At 51.9% G+C, this 15,218-nt stretch overlaps 1 protein-coding gene across 1 annotated transcript; it reads right to left on the bottom strand.

Moving 5' to 3' along the window:
• Positions 1–536: 536 nt before the first annotated feature.
• TTI1 (TELO2 interacting protein 1) lies at positions 537–15,092 on the bottom strand. The gene is made up of 7 exons (XM_032704651.1): positions 12,798–15,092; positions 12,130–12,324; positions 11,199–11,347; positions 10,229–10,369; positions 8,622–8,826; positions 7,853–7,940; positions 537–1,783 (listed from the first exon to the last, which is right to left on the bottom strand). Exons 1-7 carry the CDS (start codon positions 15,076–15,078, stop codon positions 1,549–1,551), a joined length of 3,294 nt encoding a protein of 1,097 aa, XP_032560542.1. The 5' UTR covers positions 15,079–15,092; the 3' UTR covers positions 537–1,548.
• Between the last annotated feature and the right edge of the window lie 126 nt (positions 15,093–15,218).

The following is a 15,218-nucleotide window of genomic DNA, read 5'->3' as shown; positions in this document are numbered from 1 at the left end:
GTGGCTGGTTCCTGGGCACTGGGCAGTGATGGGACAGTGCTGCCCTCAAATCCTGTGCCTGTCCTGCAGGATGGTGAGCCTTGGCACGGGCAGGCTGGGTCCTCAGAGCCCCAACTGCTGCAGAGGCGAGTAGAGCCAGGCTGGATTCAGCATCTGCACCTGATGGATGAGTTTTATCAAGTGCTACAACAACGCAGAAAACTGCACCAGCCCCAAGGGTGCTTGGAGACCAAAGGCAGTATTTCACCTCCCTGCCTGCCCTGTCAGACCAGCTCTGAAGGCTCCTTTGTACAGAACCCAACCAGCGTTAAGCACTGAACAGATATTAAAAAAGGATAAAGCTGACCTGCAGCCCTGTCCTACTGGGTAAAAAGCCACTGACTTGTGTTTTCCCTGGAGAAGCAACTAGGCGTAAAGCCTGAATAAAACCAGGGAGATGAGGGGAGGTAATCTCAGCTGAGGCAGGTGTGCCCCCCGAGCAGAGACATGTTTTGGATGCTCACCCAGGATCCCCAATACTGATGCACAAAGCCTGCTCCATGTAACAATCCATTTATTGCTTTGGGTTTTTTGTTTGTTTCTGAGCTTGCTCCCAAATTTGCAGTCAAGATCTATCCTTTTGCTTCCCTTGCATAGAACTTCATGTGTTAGGAGGCTGCCTGCTGCCAGGAGCCACTTGGGTGAAGCTGAGGGATCCAGGAGTCGGTGAGGTTTGTGAGCAGCCAAGCAGACCAGTGCCTGTGAACAGGTAGATATTTCACCTAATTCTCCTTGGGGGGGGGGTTTGAAATGGCCTGAGAGAACCAGGTGACCTGGGCACAGGAGAAATCGTAAATCACTCCCAGGTGTAAATGAGGGCTGGCTGATTCTCTACAGAACCTCACAGATGGTGAGACGGGGAGCAGAGCACGTTCAGCGGTCTCCAGCCGGTCTCAGCAAACCGCAGCTGTGAGGAGCAGCCCTGATGCTTCCGAGAGGACACGCTGTTCTTGCCAGTAACACCGGTGAGAAATTTATTGGAAATGCACTTTAACTTTGTATGAGACTAACTGGTTTCAAAAAGAACAGGTTTTTAGTGCACCCCAAACCACATTCTCTTCTTGGAAAGGGTTAAGGCAAGAAAAAGCTTTTGCTTTGACCTGGCAGTTGCTGTCCAGCTGAGAATGGGAAGGATCATCACAGCTGGGAGGAGGTCAGAGGGGTGTGAGGGGTGCTGAAGTGGCACCCCCTAAGGATCAAGGATTGGGAAGTAATTTCTGGAAGATGACTCACTCTTCATACTGAAGAATTTGAAACAGATGTGCTGTTTTCTCTGCACATGGTGCTGGAGAGGTACAAGTCAGGAGAAGTCAGGGTCATGAACTCCCCTCATCCTCAAACAGTGCTTCAAAAACCAAACCTTCTGCCATGAGGTGTCTCAGCCAGTGCCCTGGACTGGGCAGCCCTTCCTCTGCTCCTGAAAGACTTGGGGCCTCAATGACGGCATTTTCCCAGGTGAGCCGTGTCCTGGTGGTTCCTCTTTCCCCTCCCGGCTGCCGTGTGGGTCTGTCAGGGGGGAGATGCCTCCCGTGTGCTGGCCCCTGGCCCTGTGCTCTCCTGCTGCTGCAGCCTCTGCAGCAGGAGCAGCACGTTGTCGGTGAGCTCGTTCCGCGGCCGCCCCATCCCGCCGAGCGTCACCGGCCGCAGGCTGGCGTGGGGGGGCTCGCAGGGCCCGGGGCAGCACACCTCGTTCAGGAGCAGCCACGTGCTGTCAGGGTCCACCTGCATCAGGTGCAGGAAAACGCTGTGGAAAACAGAAGGAAGAAAGGAAAGAAGAGTAAGGAGAAGGCCTTTTGGTTGGCACTCGACAGAGTCACGAAGAGCTGAGGAAAACTCTGATATTGGTGACTTCTGGCAGCTGAACAGTCTCAGCAGCTCATTACAAAGGCCAGTGCAGTGGCCCCTGTGCCCAAGAGAAGGCAGCTCTGTGTCTCACAGCTACAGGCACATGGGAGAAAATATTTACTATGCTCCACAGTCAGTTATGGACATCAAAGAAGCAGCTGGTGCAGAACTGACCCTGGCACCGTGGGCTGCTGCTGGCACAAGCCTCTCTAAACTAGCCTGTCCCACGTGCAGAGCCCTGCAGTCACCTCCCCAGCATGTGCTGCTCGTGTCTGGGATCTTTTGGGCAACAGTTGCTGCAGAGATCTTAGAAGAAGCTGTCTGTTTTGTTCACCACCCCCTCTGATATTTGGGGAGCAAGGGAGTTAACCCATCTGAGCTTCTGTCTCTGTCCCCTTTCAGAGGTGAGAAACCCAAGGGTATGTTGGGAGAGCTGCCCAGGCTGGACCCCAAGGGAAGCTCAATGCTGTATTTGAGGACTTTTTGCTCAAGTGAAGTCTCCCTCCATCCCATGTCCTTATCAGCTGCCTCCAAATTTTCTTCCTTCTGCACAGCACCTTCCACAAAGCAGGATTTTAAAACAAAACAAAACCTTTGTTAACAACAGAATGAAGGAAAAGAAGAATCACGACTTCCTCCATGGCTTTACTGCTGTGTTGATGGTTTTAACTTTGCATTCCAATACCCCCTTAAGATGGGATTTGCCTTTCCAGCATGCCCTTCACACTGGGCTCCAGCTGAGCTGCTGGGACACAGCTGCTGCTGGAGAGCAGGAAACTCGAGGAGCTGAAGAGCAAACTGCTGATTTCTGTGACCTACACTTACCCACCCACTTGTGCCAATTCTCCCTGCGGTAACCTTTGGGCTTAGCTAGGTCTGTGTCAGGGTTTAATGCTCAGAAGGTGTACTGGGCTTAACGGGTATTAAGTTCTCTGGCTGTGCCATGGACAAAATTAGACTGGAATTTGCAGGCTGCCCTGGCAGCCCTGCAAGGCCTCTACCTGCCTGGTGCTGAGTGCTCTGTGAGCACCAGTGGTACTCAGCACTCCACAAACCTACAGGACAGCTTTCCAAGATTCCAGTAAAGCCCAGCCACAAGACTCAGTTGTCCAGTTTCCACTGAAATCATGGGGCCATGAGGAGAACAGCAGCGCTCAGTGAGCTAATGGGAAGAGAAATCATGTAGGTCTGTCTCTGCTCCCCCAAGGAGTACAGGACTGAACCCCTCTCTCTAAAAGCAAAGATCACCTGCTACAAAAGCCACACAGAATCCAGACCTGATTGCTGTCCAAACTTCTCCCTGAAGGACTTTTATCCCTAAAGTGAGCTTGCTTCCTGTGTAAAGCAGGGAGAAATCCCTTTGAGAAGCTCTCCTCTGAAAGGGAGTGTGGTGCCATGGGTAACTTGAAAGAGCACAGAAGAGATGAAGGCACGAGAAAGCTTCCTCTCCTCTTCACAATAACCCTGTGGATGTGTGACTTGTTACTCTACCAGTAACCAAAGCTGTTGCTTTTGCCTCTCTGCCATTTATACCTTGCCTGTCCCTCAGTGCAGGTCTCAGAACAGCAGGAGGGGAGATGTCACCACTGAAGCTGTTGGCAGCATCCCCTCCCAAAGGTGCAGGCAGTGCCTATCTGCCTGCTCCAGAGGAGCCAGCAGGAATGTGTTCCACGGTGATAGCTGGGCTTGGCAAGAGCTGTCTCGACAACATGACTTTTTTCTGTGGGATGGGATGGCCAGATGCAGGTGAGCTCACAGGACTCCTTGCTCCACCAGCTTTGTTCCTGCAGCTCTGCTGACGGGAAGGGGAGGACTGGCCCGGCTCTGTGCCAAACCAAGGGAGGCACAGGCTGGCTGGCAGGGGCAGGGTCCAGAGCTCACACCACTGATATCCTGGCTCCAGCTCTCCAAGCCCTGTCCCTGGTGCTTGCTTGGCTGTGCCAGTGTGAGAATACAGCTCTGTCTGCCAGCAAACACCCAGTCCCAGAAGTTCCCCCCCAGTTTATGATGGGCTGCTGCTGGTGGGCAGCTGTAGAAAGAAAATCCTCACTCCTTACAGCTGGGAAAGGACTGGGCAGAGGTGGTGAACAGCTAGGAAGTAAATATGGGAATGTGGAACACTGTTCAGCTGGCTGCTGCTCCCCAGCACACGCACAGCTGTAGCTCTTACACTCACAGCACAGGCACTCTGCTCTCCAACCTCTCCACAATCAGCTGCTCCGGGGGGGAGAGCGACCCTCAGAGATTATCCGGTCCTTGGAGCACTGCTGCCTCTGGTGCCCGTAATGGCTCGAGGCTGTGATTATCTCTGATAGCCCGGAGTGCTCTGCAGCTTAAAGAACAACTTGACTTTTACATTTTCAAACTAACTCTGGGGTAGTTTCCAAGCAACCTGTTTCCATAGCAAAGAATCCTGGGGTTAATCCAAGTTTGGTTTTTATTGTTGCCTTTTTTTCTTCTTTTTCTTAAATATCACTTTACTGAATTTTGCTTTGTGCAGGTGGCTGTTCTGGTGTGCTTCAGCCCAGCCTGGGAATGACAGCTGACAATCAGCATCCTGCAAACCACACAACCAAACCAAAAGAGGTAAGCTGCATAATCGACCTTGGTATCTCAAAAGGTCCCAAAATAGCTCATATTTGTCCCAGGTGTACTGAACTTATTCTACCAGCACAGAGCAGCTGGGTCATTTCATTGCCTTGTCTTTTCCCAAGCTCTAAGCAAAGCCAGAGCACAGTGACCAGGCTGGCTGAAGGACAAGGCTTCCTGGCTTTTCATCCCTGTTCAATGTTTAACTGGATACAGCTCACCACAGGCTTCAGTAAGAACTGGGAAAATTATTTCTGCATCTAGGGGGAGGGAAAAACCCCATTCCTATCCAGACTGTTGACTGAAAGGCCAAACATAAACTTCACAGGCTGCAAACATTCAGTAGGAATTAAGTGTAAATTTTGAAACAGAAAGAATGGAAGACTACCTGTCAGTCTTGACAGAGGCCAATGGCAATTTCTTAATCTCTTTTCCTTCAAGGTTTCATTTCCTGGAGTGAAAAGCTTGTCAGGGATGACACAACTTCATGAATTGACAAGAAGCTTAAATTTACATACTGGAACTTTCACCAGCTCCCTTGACCTTGTTCCCAGTGCTCAGGTCCCACAAACTCCCTTTTGCTGCTCAAGTGTTTCTGGGCACTTCACCCACCCTTTGCACTGGTTCATCTTCAGTGAAGGCAAAGACTTATCTAGTGCCCCCTGGAATTCCCAAACTGTTCTTCACTAGGTTTGGTCTCACTGGGGATTCTGCATTTGGTTTTTTGTTTGTTGTTTGGTTGGTTTTTTTAAAAAAGCTTTGGATAATACTCTCCTGGAATAGCCCCAGCAGTCATATTCTAGTAAAACCTATTGTTATTGTCCCATTTTTTCTTTCTCAGACATGCTGGAGTTCTTTTTTTCCCAGCATCTATTCTTGCCTGTTGAGTATTGCATGAAGCTGCAGTTACAAAAAATCACTTACTCCCACTGCTTCATCTAATAAAACTACAGGGTCTCATAAATGGGATTAAGCAGCCTCCTTGGGGCACAATAACATCCATGGATGACAGCCAAACTCTTTTTTTCCTTCCCCCCATCTTTTTTACTGTGGCTCTAGCACCCTGGCCAAAAATTCCTGCTCAGCCCATTGCATGCCTACAAAATCCTCAGAGAGACAGTGCAGGGTGTTTGGAGCTCCAACTGACTGAGTCCTGACCTTGTTCTTGACAGGTCACAACCCACCAGTTGAATAAGAATCCAAAGAGCTGAGCAAAGGCCAGTTAGTGTAAATCACCATGGCAAGCTGATTCCAAACATCCTTTTACCTCATATGATTTCTGCAGTGATAAAGCTGAGTTATGTGACGTATGCTGGCACTCAGGCTGGGGCTAAGATTAGTTCTGGTCTATCTGTTTTTAGAAGCATTTAAAATGCAGAATTTCTCATGTATCAGGCTGATAACGTTGCCCTTGCCTAGAAGGAAAGGGCCTTATGTGTGACAGCCTGTGTCAGTTTGCAGGATTACTTTCAGGCACATGTAGAGGAAGGAGAAGGGCTAGAACTTAACAGCAATGGGGTGGTTCAGCAGCTGGAGAATGGAAACTGAAGCGTGGCTGAGAGGTGATTTTTATCCAGGTGCTGGAGCTGATTGTTATGGTGCAAACTAATTTTGACTTTTCCAAGCTGAAACCTTGTATTAGAGTACTATAGTTAAAAGTGAGTGTGATACCATTAACTCTGATCCATCCAGGCTCCAAGAGCAGGGATCACACAAGACTAAACTAAAAAAATAAACCCCAAAAGAAGCCCCCAAGTGCTGCCATGTGCATGGTTACTGTCAGGCCAGTCATAATGCACGCCTCAGTGCATACACATGTCTAGTCAATGGAGTTAAAGAGGAGAGAGCAAGGACTTCTGTGAGCAGCTTGGTTCAGTGACAAATGTGATGTATGGTGCATCAAAGGCGTGGGGGGAGGAGCAAAACATATGGCATTTTCCCCTTTAAATGGAATAAAAATAACATACAGGAGAAAAACTCTACTTGCCCTGAACTTTGCTGCCCTTTTCCTCCAACAAGTGAGCTCGCTACAGCGTGCAGCTTCTAAAAGGGCTCATTTTGTATTCCCTCCACCCCTGCTGAGGGGGGGGGGGAAATTGCACAGCTTCTCAAGCTGCTTAGTTAATGATTTAAAAGCTTCAGATTCCAAATATCTAGATGAATCCTGGCGCTCTGCTTTCCACCCAGCACTGCCGGCACAGACGACGCTTTATTGCCGTAAGGGTCTGCACGCCCACAGCTCAGAGCCCCTCTGCAGAACAAACGCCGCCCGGAGCCTGCTGTGCTGCCGTGAAAGCCTCCGAGGTAAAAATAAACCTCCTCCCACCCCCGCGGGGATACAAACAAAGGGATGCTCCGGCCCCGGAGAGTGCTCGGCTCCAAACTGCTGCCTGGCCACACAAAGCCCCTGCGCCCCCGGGAGCCCGTGCTTTGTGAAAGGGACCTTCCCTTTGCTTCCCCTTTCCAGCAGCCTGCCCTGGAAATGTGAAAGCCGCAGAGCCTGCGGAACCTGCTGGCTTCCCCTCCCCTCAGGGGAGGGCAGGGCTGGCCACACAGGAAGAGGGGGGCTGGCTTTCACCCCCGTCCTTCAGCAGAGGGGCCCGACTTTGTGATTTATGTCCTGTGTTCTGTTAACTGGACTCGTTTTGTCTCCTGAAATCTCTGGCCTTGGTTCCAGGTGACAACATATGACAATAGTGATTTCTTATCCTGACAGCAGGAACATGCTGAGCAGGATTTTGTATACCAAGCAGCAAAATACGTCTGTCAACACTTTATAGAGCTGGTGTGTGTTCACCTAAACTGTTTGTGCTCTTTCAGACTCTCCCGGCCTTCTCAGAGCAACAGTGGTGCCAAGACTGACAGCTTCCCAAACAAACTCCAGTTTACCTGGCAGAGCCTGGGTTGGTGTGATGACAGGAGCCAAGGGAAAATGGAAGGATAACAGAAGTAAATCCCCCAGCCTGCAGAAGGTATTAAGTGATAAAATACAAGGGAATGCCTGGCACATCCCCTTCCATAGCTGTCTTTCCTCTGCAGTTTGATGCTACCAGTGGGCCAAGAGCCCCAAATATTCGGGCATAGGAGGGGGTTAGGAAGAAAGCAAGTAGCAAATCTTCCCCTCTGTCCCCAAATGCACTGCAAGGTCACCTGAAAGTCAACTGTAACTTCTGACCAAGCTGACAGCTGACCTCTCTAGCTCATTTATAGGGAGTAAATGATACTTCACCACTGAAAACTTCCATGAGAGACCCCATTGTACAGGACTCAAGCATGCCAGAGGAAAGAACAAGAAAGGTGCAAAAGGAATGGGATCACCATGCTCCCTCTGTTCCCCATTATCTGTACACCCAACACACCTGTATTTGAGAGACATTACCTCTGGGCAGCTTCCTGCAGTTTCACGGGTTGCTTGGCGCTGAGGTAAATCAGGCAGGCATCTGCCACTTTATTCAGGTCACTCTCGCCTGCAGAAATGGAACAGGAAAGAAGGGTAGGAGGTGACCTCCTCAGCGGCTGCTGCCTAATGGAATCAGCTCCAAATTGGCAGCAAGAGGCTTCTGAGCCTTTGAGCTGTCTGACCTGGAACTCTTCTGACCTTGCCTCTTAAGCATCTTGCTGCAAAGCCAGGAAAGCAATCAAGGGCACTGAGAGGAAAAGAGCAACTTGCCAGCAAACCTTCTCCCTCATCAAAGTCAGCTCCAGAAATTTAACTCTGATGAATTTCTGAGAGTTTCATTCAGTGGAAGAGTGTGATGTGCTGGATTTAAAGGGTCACCCAGAGAGATGCCCCAAAATGGAACCAGTCGAGCTAGTCAGAACTCTTATCTGGGCTCCAGTTTGTCAGGTAAGAACAAAGCATGGCCCAACAGCAACCCAGACACTCCACTGCATACCCACTTCCCATGCACAGGTGGGATGAGCAGTCAGATTTTCCACGTGCTGGGAACCTTCTCTCCCATTTGTCTCCTGGGGAGTGAAGTGCACCCAGCACCTCTTTACAGAGCTCCCAAGAGGACAGACTCAGGCTGGAGAAGATCAGGAAATCAATCCCCTGGGGCAGCAGGAGGAGAATGCAGCAAGTTGAGATGAAAGAAGAGGCAAGGCTGGCAGAGATCCATACAACCTGTGCTTGCCCTGGTACTCACCCATGTCCAGCCTCTCGCAGAGAGAGCCCAGGCCCTGCAGCACAGCCAGCTGCAGCTTGAAGGCGAGTGTGTGGCTGTACACGGGCCCGGCTCTGGCACTTGCTGGGGCCTGGCTGAAGAGGGAACTGGTCAGCTTGGGCAGGACGTCTTTGGAAAACCTCTGCCTCAGGAAGTCCCCACATGTCTGAGCCAAGGTACACAGCACCTAAGGGAGACATCAGTTACAGGGGTGCAGTGTACACACGGGCCTGGGAGGAGCTCAGTGATCCATGCCAGCTCAGGGGGTTCAGGCATTCATTCTTCCTGGAGAACTTTTTTTGCAAGTGAGAGCAATGTGACCACATCTGCTCCAGTTTCCCCATAATAAGCAGAAGGTGAATGTTTGAGAGGCTGAGTGAGCTGCACCCTGCTCTGCAGTGTTCACCTGTCTGACCTCCTGGGCTGCCCTTCTCTCATTAGCACAGTAAAGGTAAGAGCAGCTGTGCAGTCTTACTCAAAATTACTGGAGGAGCCTCTGATGGAAAATGCCATTAAATATCATCATACCATTAAATCCCCTTCGTGGTGCAGACAGCCCATCTTTCCAAGCACCTAAGGGAGCAGAAAGGCCAATTGGCCACAGCACAGGGCACCCAGCACTACTGGTGTGTGCCCAGGATCAACCCCAAACTGGGTAGAGAATGGCCCTAAATGCATGTAAAAACAAAAGGGGATCCGTGGGGCCAGAATGCTGATTTCTCTTGAAACTATTACTGAGATGGTGGTCTCGGTGTGCAGGACTGAGATGCTGGTTACGTTGTGTTTGCCTTACACTGATAAGACACTTGTCTTGGAATTTAGGCAGAAAGACACTCCGAGGGGAATTCATAACACAAAACCCAAGCTGGGTGGCTAATTGTAATGATCACTTGAACTTTTCAAGAGTTAATTAGTTTTTGTATAGCAAATCTCTCTCTTCTTTGAGGGCAGGCACATGACAGATATGGCCACTCTAAAATTCTAGTGCATGGCTTCTTGAATCTGAGCAATCAAAACTCTCTTTATTCACACTGAAGGATTCTAAAATGAATCTCATTCTGCCCAGCAGATGAATCCCTGTGAAACCCTGGGGCTTGCAACCTCTGGAAACGTGCTTTACTGGCCATCCTGTGACTCAGGAGGAGACTGTAGCCGGCTGACAAGGTCAGGAGCTCTTTAATAATGTCAAGTCTTTGTTTAACCTCTCCCCTGCCCTGCCAATTCCTCAGTCATGAAATATTCCCTTATCTTCAGCCTGAGACCTCCAAAGAGGGTGCTGGGACTGTGGCTCCATCAAGGCACTGTACAGTGCCTCTGACAGCTGCTCAGGCTGTAGAACAGTTCTGTTTGTCCCTGCAACAACCACCAGCATTGCTGCTTCCCCCAGGAACAGTGCCAATGGTTCACCCGTGGACCAGCTGCAGTGGGAGTGGTACAAGCCCACCCACCGCAGGGCAGTGATCCCATGCTCCAAACCCCATTTAAACATTGCTGCACAAGCTTGGGGCTCCTCTCCAGAGCTGCAGCACTGCTCAAGCCACTTCCCTTCCAAGCCCCAGCCTGAAGGCTGCTGGCAGTCGCTGCCATACCTTGAAGGCTCTGAGCACTGCCAGAGGGTCATCATTAATCAGCCGGGTGACGAGAGCTGGCCAGACACGGTGAGCCATGGGAAGCAGATGGTTTCCATGAGGATGCAGCACAGTTACACAGAGCTCCAGCACGTCCAGGACCTGGGCAGGAGGGGAGGGAACAGACTCTGAGTGCTGCAGTGCCAGGCATTCAGGTGGATCCCAGCATCCCACTGGGAAGCCGGCAGGGTTTGAATAGCAAAGGGTGCGGTTTTACTGCAGCAGGAACTGGGACAAGTGAACAGTGCTCAGAGCACAGGCCTGTTTGGAAGGGACAAGTACTGCAGTGATATAACTTGTGCTGAGTACAGAGTTGGGCTGGGAGCAGGGCAGGATTCCTGGACTGATCCCACAGGCTGAACTGCACATTCAGATCCCGTGGGGGCAGCAGGATCACCTGGCAGAGCTGGGGCTGCTGGGCTGAGAATCTGGGTTATGCCTCACTGCTGCATTTTCTGTCTCAGTTTGCACTTTAAAAGGAGGCCACCTTCAAAGGATTTTCATAATTACAAAAAAGCCAGGCTTTTAGTCCTGCTTATCATCACCCCAGCAACTTCAAAAACATTCATCAGCCTGTGCACTGCAGCCTGAGGAAGGGGGATGGGAGGCCCAGATGGAAGAAAGATGCTTCTGCTTCTTCCACCAAAGGCTGAGGCACAAGACTTTAACTGTCACGAGCATCAAGGGAAAGCACATAACACAAAGCCCCCCTCAAGATTCTGTTCAGCTTGGCTGCCATTCCTAACCCAAACCGCTCCCAGAAAACTGTCTCCCTTTCTGTTGCCCAGGCTTGGAGGATCTGTCCTGCTCGAGCATATGGCAGCACGAACCTGGGGATGGCAGGGAGCCCAACGTGCACGGTGCACATGCTGACGAGCTACCAGCCCCTTCGTGGGCACCATCTGTCCCCTCAGAGCCAGCGAGTACCGACCTTCAGCCGCACTCGGAGGCTCCCATCAGACAGCAAGTGGATGCACCTCTCCATCACATCCCTGGCCAGCTGAGCGTGGATCGGCAGTGGAGCTTCTCCGTCAGTGTCACAGTTGTTGGGCTCTGCCTTAGCAAGAGGGGGAACCTCATCTGGAAGACAAAACCAGTCCTGAAGCTACGAAAATGACTTGGGAGCTCTGGGAGATCGCAGTACCCGCCTACAACTACTCTGAAAATTCCTGAGTGAGGCCTTGGGCATTTTTTAGTGTAATTAGACACAGTCAAGCCTATGCTTGAGTTCTGTGAGGTAGCGTCAGGTTCAGATAAGAGGGTTGGGGCTAGGGAAGGTTCGCTTGCTTTACGGGACAATGCAGTTGGTCTGACATTTGCAGTTTCTTCTCACAATGGACTTACTTCCCATTGATTTTTATTAAAAATGAAAAGCCTGGATATTTAAAGATGAAGTATTTAAAGGTCAGGATTGCAGCACAGCCCAGCAAAGACAAAAAAGTTCCCCATATGAATGTCTGCAGTGCCTGCCCAGGCCAAGTGAGAAGGGAGCGGTGGCATCATTAGCCGGGAGAAAATGGCACAGGGGTTCCCAAAGGAACATGAGAAGGAAAATGCAGTAGGATCCTGGAAAGAGGAAACTTCTGGCACTGAACCCAAATGACCTGTTATGAGGTAAGGAAAATCAGTGTGCTCGTGTCTTAGAGCTAGAGAAGCCTTGATCTGCAAACATTTTGCTCCCATCCTCATAAAGAACAAAGCAAGAACACCCAGCAGCACCTTACATGAACCAAGATCATCTCAAAGTAGACCTGAGACTGTCAGCTGGGTCCCAGGTCCTGGATGTGACAAAGGGACACCTCGGAGGTCGTGGTCTCTCTGCAAGCTGAACGTGCTCCTCTCCAGCCACACACAGTACTGACCTGCTTCCTCCTCCCCCGTGTCAGGAACATCACCCTCTGCGATCTGCTTCTGGCTCACGTAGTCAAGGAAGAATTGTTCCACTTCTTGCCTTGTCATTGTCACCTCGTGCTGCCTCTGGGACTGAGTCCTGCTCTGCCCCTTGTCAGTCTGCCTTTGCTGGTGTTCCTCAGTGCTGCACATTCCAAACCACCGGACTGCAAAAGAGGAACCAACACGTCACTGAACAGCCACGATCCCCTCCTGCAAGTCATCAAGGTGCCATGATTCCTTGAGAGAAGAGCTTGGATCTCGTGTCTCATGGGACAGCACTACAGATACAGGCACCTGCTGTCACATCCCCGTCACCTCCCTGATGGTATGGGAACATTAAAACCAAAAAGCAATACACTCCAGGTACTCCTACAAGACACTTATGGGAGCAGTGAATCCTTCCTTTCTCAGCCACAAAAGGCCACATTCCTGCAAGGCTGCTAGGCCAGACAGAAACTGGAGAGAGGAAGCTACTGGTGATCTTTGCTTGAGCACTGGCCACCAAGCAAAGCACAATTGCCATCATTCTACAGCACCTTGGCTTCATGAAACTTCCCACAGCAAGTGGAAAGGTCCAAGATAAGCACCCTCAGTGACAGCAAGGCTGAGCTACACAAAGTGAACATCATTTTGGTACCTAGAGCTGTCATGACTGAGTGGAGGACCCTGAGGAAAGTGGAAGCCTGGTTGTTGTAAGACTGATCTAGTGCAGACAGGACATCCTGGATAATGTCTTCTACCAGTGGCAGCAGGCTTGCATCTGAATGTCTCAGCATTGTGTCCAGGACCTGGGAAGCATGTGACTGATGTGCCAGCTGGCGCAAATTCAGGGAAATCCCGTTCACCAGATAGTCAGAATTCTCATTAATCAAACACTGCACCGAGTCATAACTGCAGGCCTCGCATATGTCTGCCAGTGTCCCCAGTGCCGTCTCACTGATGAGCAGAGTCCTGTCTCCAGCCTTTTCCAGCACAGGGTACAGAGCTGACAGCAGCAGCAGCCGGAATTCCTTCCCAAGGACGGCAGCAAAGCAGCCAACGCCCTCCAACTGGATGCAGATCTGCCAGATGTTGCTGTTCATGGAGCGGGTCGTGACCTGGGGCTCTGGGCATGGAAGGAGGACGGTGCTGCACGGACCTCCCGGACGGGCAGCGAGTCCTGAGTGCTGCACAGAGTGCTCAGGGCTGGCTTCTTCTGTGTCAATGCTGGTGATCAAATACCAGTTCACCTGGTCAGTGTACTCATCCAGAATGGACGTTATGGACCCTTTGAGATCATCCATGCTCGGTGGGACTTCCCTCTCCTGCAGGACATCCACTCCCAGCCCGGCAGCTCCCATGACCAGCTCGTTGAGGACCATGGCTGCCTGCTTTCGGTACAGGACAGACTCACTGTACAGCCCCATGAAGTGATCCACCAGCAAGTAGAGGTTCCCATAGTAGCCAAGAACACGGCACACTTGCTGAAGGAGCTGGAAAACTCTCTCCTCCGTGAAGAAGCGGAAGTATTTCTTCTGGTGCCTGCCCCTCTGCACACCCTGCTGCCAGGAGCCCGGCGGCCCCCAGCGCCGCTCCTCCACGATCTTCACATCCGTCACATCCAGCTCCAGGACCTGCACCAGCGCCTTGGACAGACGCTGCAGGTGGGACGCGGAGTTGAGGACGATGTTGATCTTGGGGCCCAGCAGCTTCAGGTAGCCCAGCAACAAGCTCAGTGTGGAGACCTTGCCCGTGTCATCCTGGGAGTTCATCAGGCGAGGAAGGGCTGTGGCCAGGGAATGGAGGTTCTCGGAGAGGACGTCAGCAAGAGCCCTGTTCTGCACCACGATCCTCTGCTCTGCGATGCCTCGCAGAACCTCGTTACACCTGCTCTGGACTTCGCTGTTTTCATCGTTAACCAGCCCAACCAAGGCCTTTAAGAGGTGACTGAATGAGTCCACCAGTGACTGACTGCAGTTACTCAGTAAGTGGTAGACCAGTTCCACCAGCTCCAGTCTCACCTTCCAGTGAGGGTGAACTGAAGAAGATTCAACCACTTTATGCAGGAGGAGAGAGAGTTTTTGAGCAGTACTTTTACTCCAGTCAGGTCCTCTGTGGACCATTAGCTCTGATACTCTGCTTTGTTCCACTGGCAGCTTTTCCTTACTCTTTGGGATTCTGGCTAGCTGTGCATCGGACATTACCCAGCCAACAATCAGATAGAAGAGTCTGATGGCAGAAACGGTGGTTTTGTGACCTTGTTTGATGTCTCCAGTAATAACCCGAGACAGCGTAATGGAAATCCCAGGCAGAAAAGAAGCAAACAAATCCCCACATTGCTGTGCCTCCTCTTCATCCAGGTGTCGGTGCTCCTGGCAGTCACACTGCAGAACCAGGACCTGTAAGCACTCCAAAGCAGAGATCTTGATTTGCTTTGCTTTTTCTTGCTCTGCAAGGCCCAGAAGCAAAGACACTGCAAATCCCAAGAGCGGGAGGGTGGAGGGTTGGTACAGGGACAAGACAACATCCCCATAAGCCGAATGCATCAGCGTGTGGAGCGCCTGGATCACGGCCAGCTTCAGCTCCTCGGACAGCGGGGCGGGCTTGCCCGAGCTGGGCGGGGGAGCCAGGCAGGTGCAGAGCTCGGAGAAGAGCTCCTGCAGCAGCTCCCGCTTCCTCACGCACGTCGCCGCGAGCACGGAGGAGATGCACTGCACCAGGCTCTGCACCAGCCGCTCCTGCTTGGGGCCCGGCACCCGCAGGGCGAAGCGCAGCGGGAACAGCACGTACTCCTGCAGCTCCTGCAGGGCCGCGCCGCTCACCGCGGCCAGGTGCGCCTGCAGCTGCCGCACGTTCTCCACCGTCTGCGCCCGCGTCAGCTGCACGCAAGCGGGGCGCAGAGCCCCGAAGGCGGCCTGCGGGGTGTCGAACACGGCCATGCCGGGTGGGCCCTGCCTGGGACCGGGACCGCGGGCGCGCTGGGGCCGCGCTGGGCTGCCCTGAGGGTGCCGGAAGTGACGCGGCAGCACTGGGCTGTCGGCGCCACAAAGCTCCCGCGGGCGCGGGGCGGGCGGCGTGA

This window comes from Chiroxiphia lanceolata, chromosome 17 (genome assembly GCF_009829145.1).
Source record: "Chiroxiphia lanceolata isolate bChiLan1 chromosome 17, bChiLan1.pri, whole genome shotgun sequence".
NCBI lineage: Eukaryota > Metazoa > Chordata > Aves > Passeriformes > Pipridae > Chiroxiphia > Chiroxiphia lanceolata.
The sequence above is the reverse complement of the archived record's forward strand: the minus strand, read 5'-3'. Positions and strand labels throughout refer to the sequence as shown.

Excerpts from the sequence above, each read along its gene's own strand:
- TTI1 (XM_032704651.1), bottom strand. The coding sequence starts at position 15,078 with ATGGCCGTGTTCGACACCCCGCAGGCCGCCTTCGGGGCTCTGCGCCCC. Across the intron at positions 10,370-11,198 it reads GCCTCCGAGTGCGGCTGAAG|GTCCTGGACGTGCTGGAGCT; the intron begins GTCGGTACTCGC and ends CCTCCTGCCCAG. Across the intron at positions 1,784-7,852 it reads CTGCAGGAAGCTGCCCAGAG|CGTTTTCCTGCACCTGATGC; the intron begins GTAATGTCTCTC and ends TGTTTTCCACAG.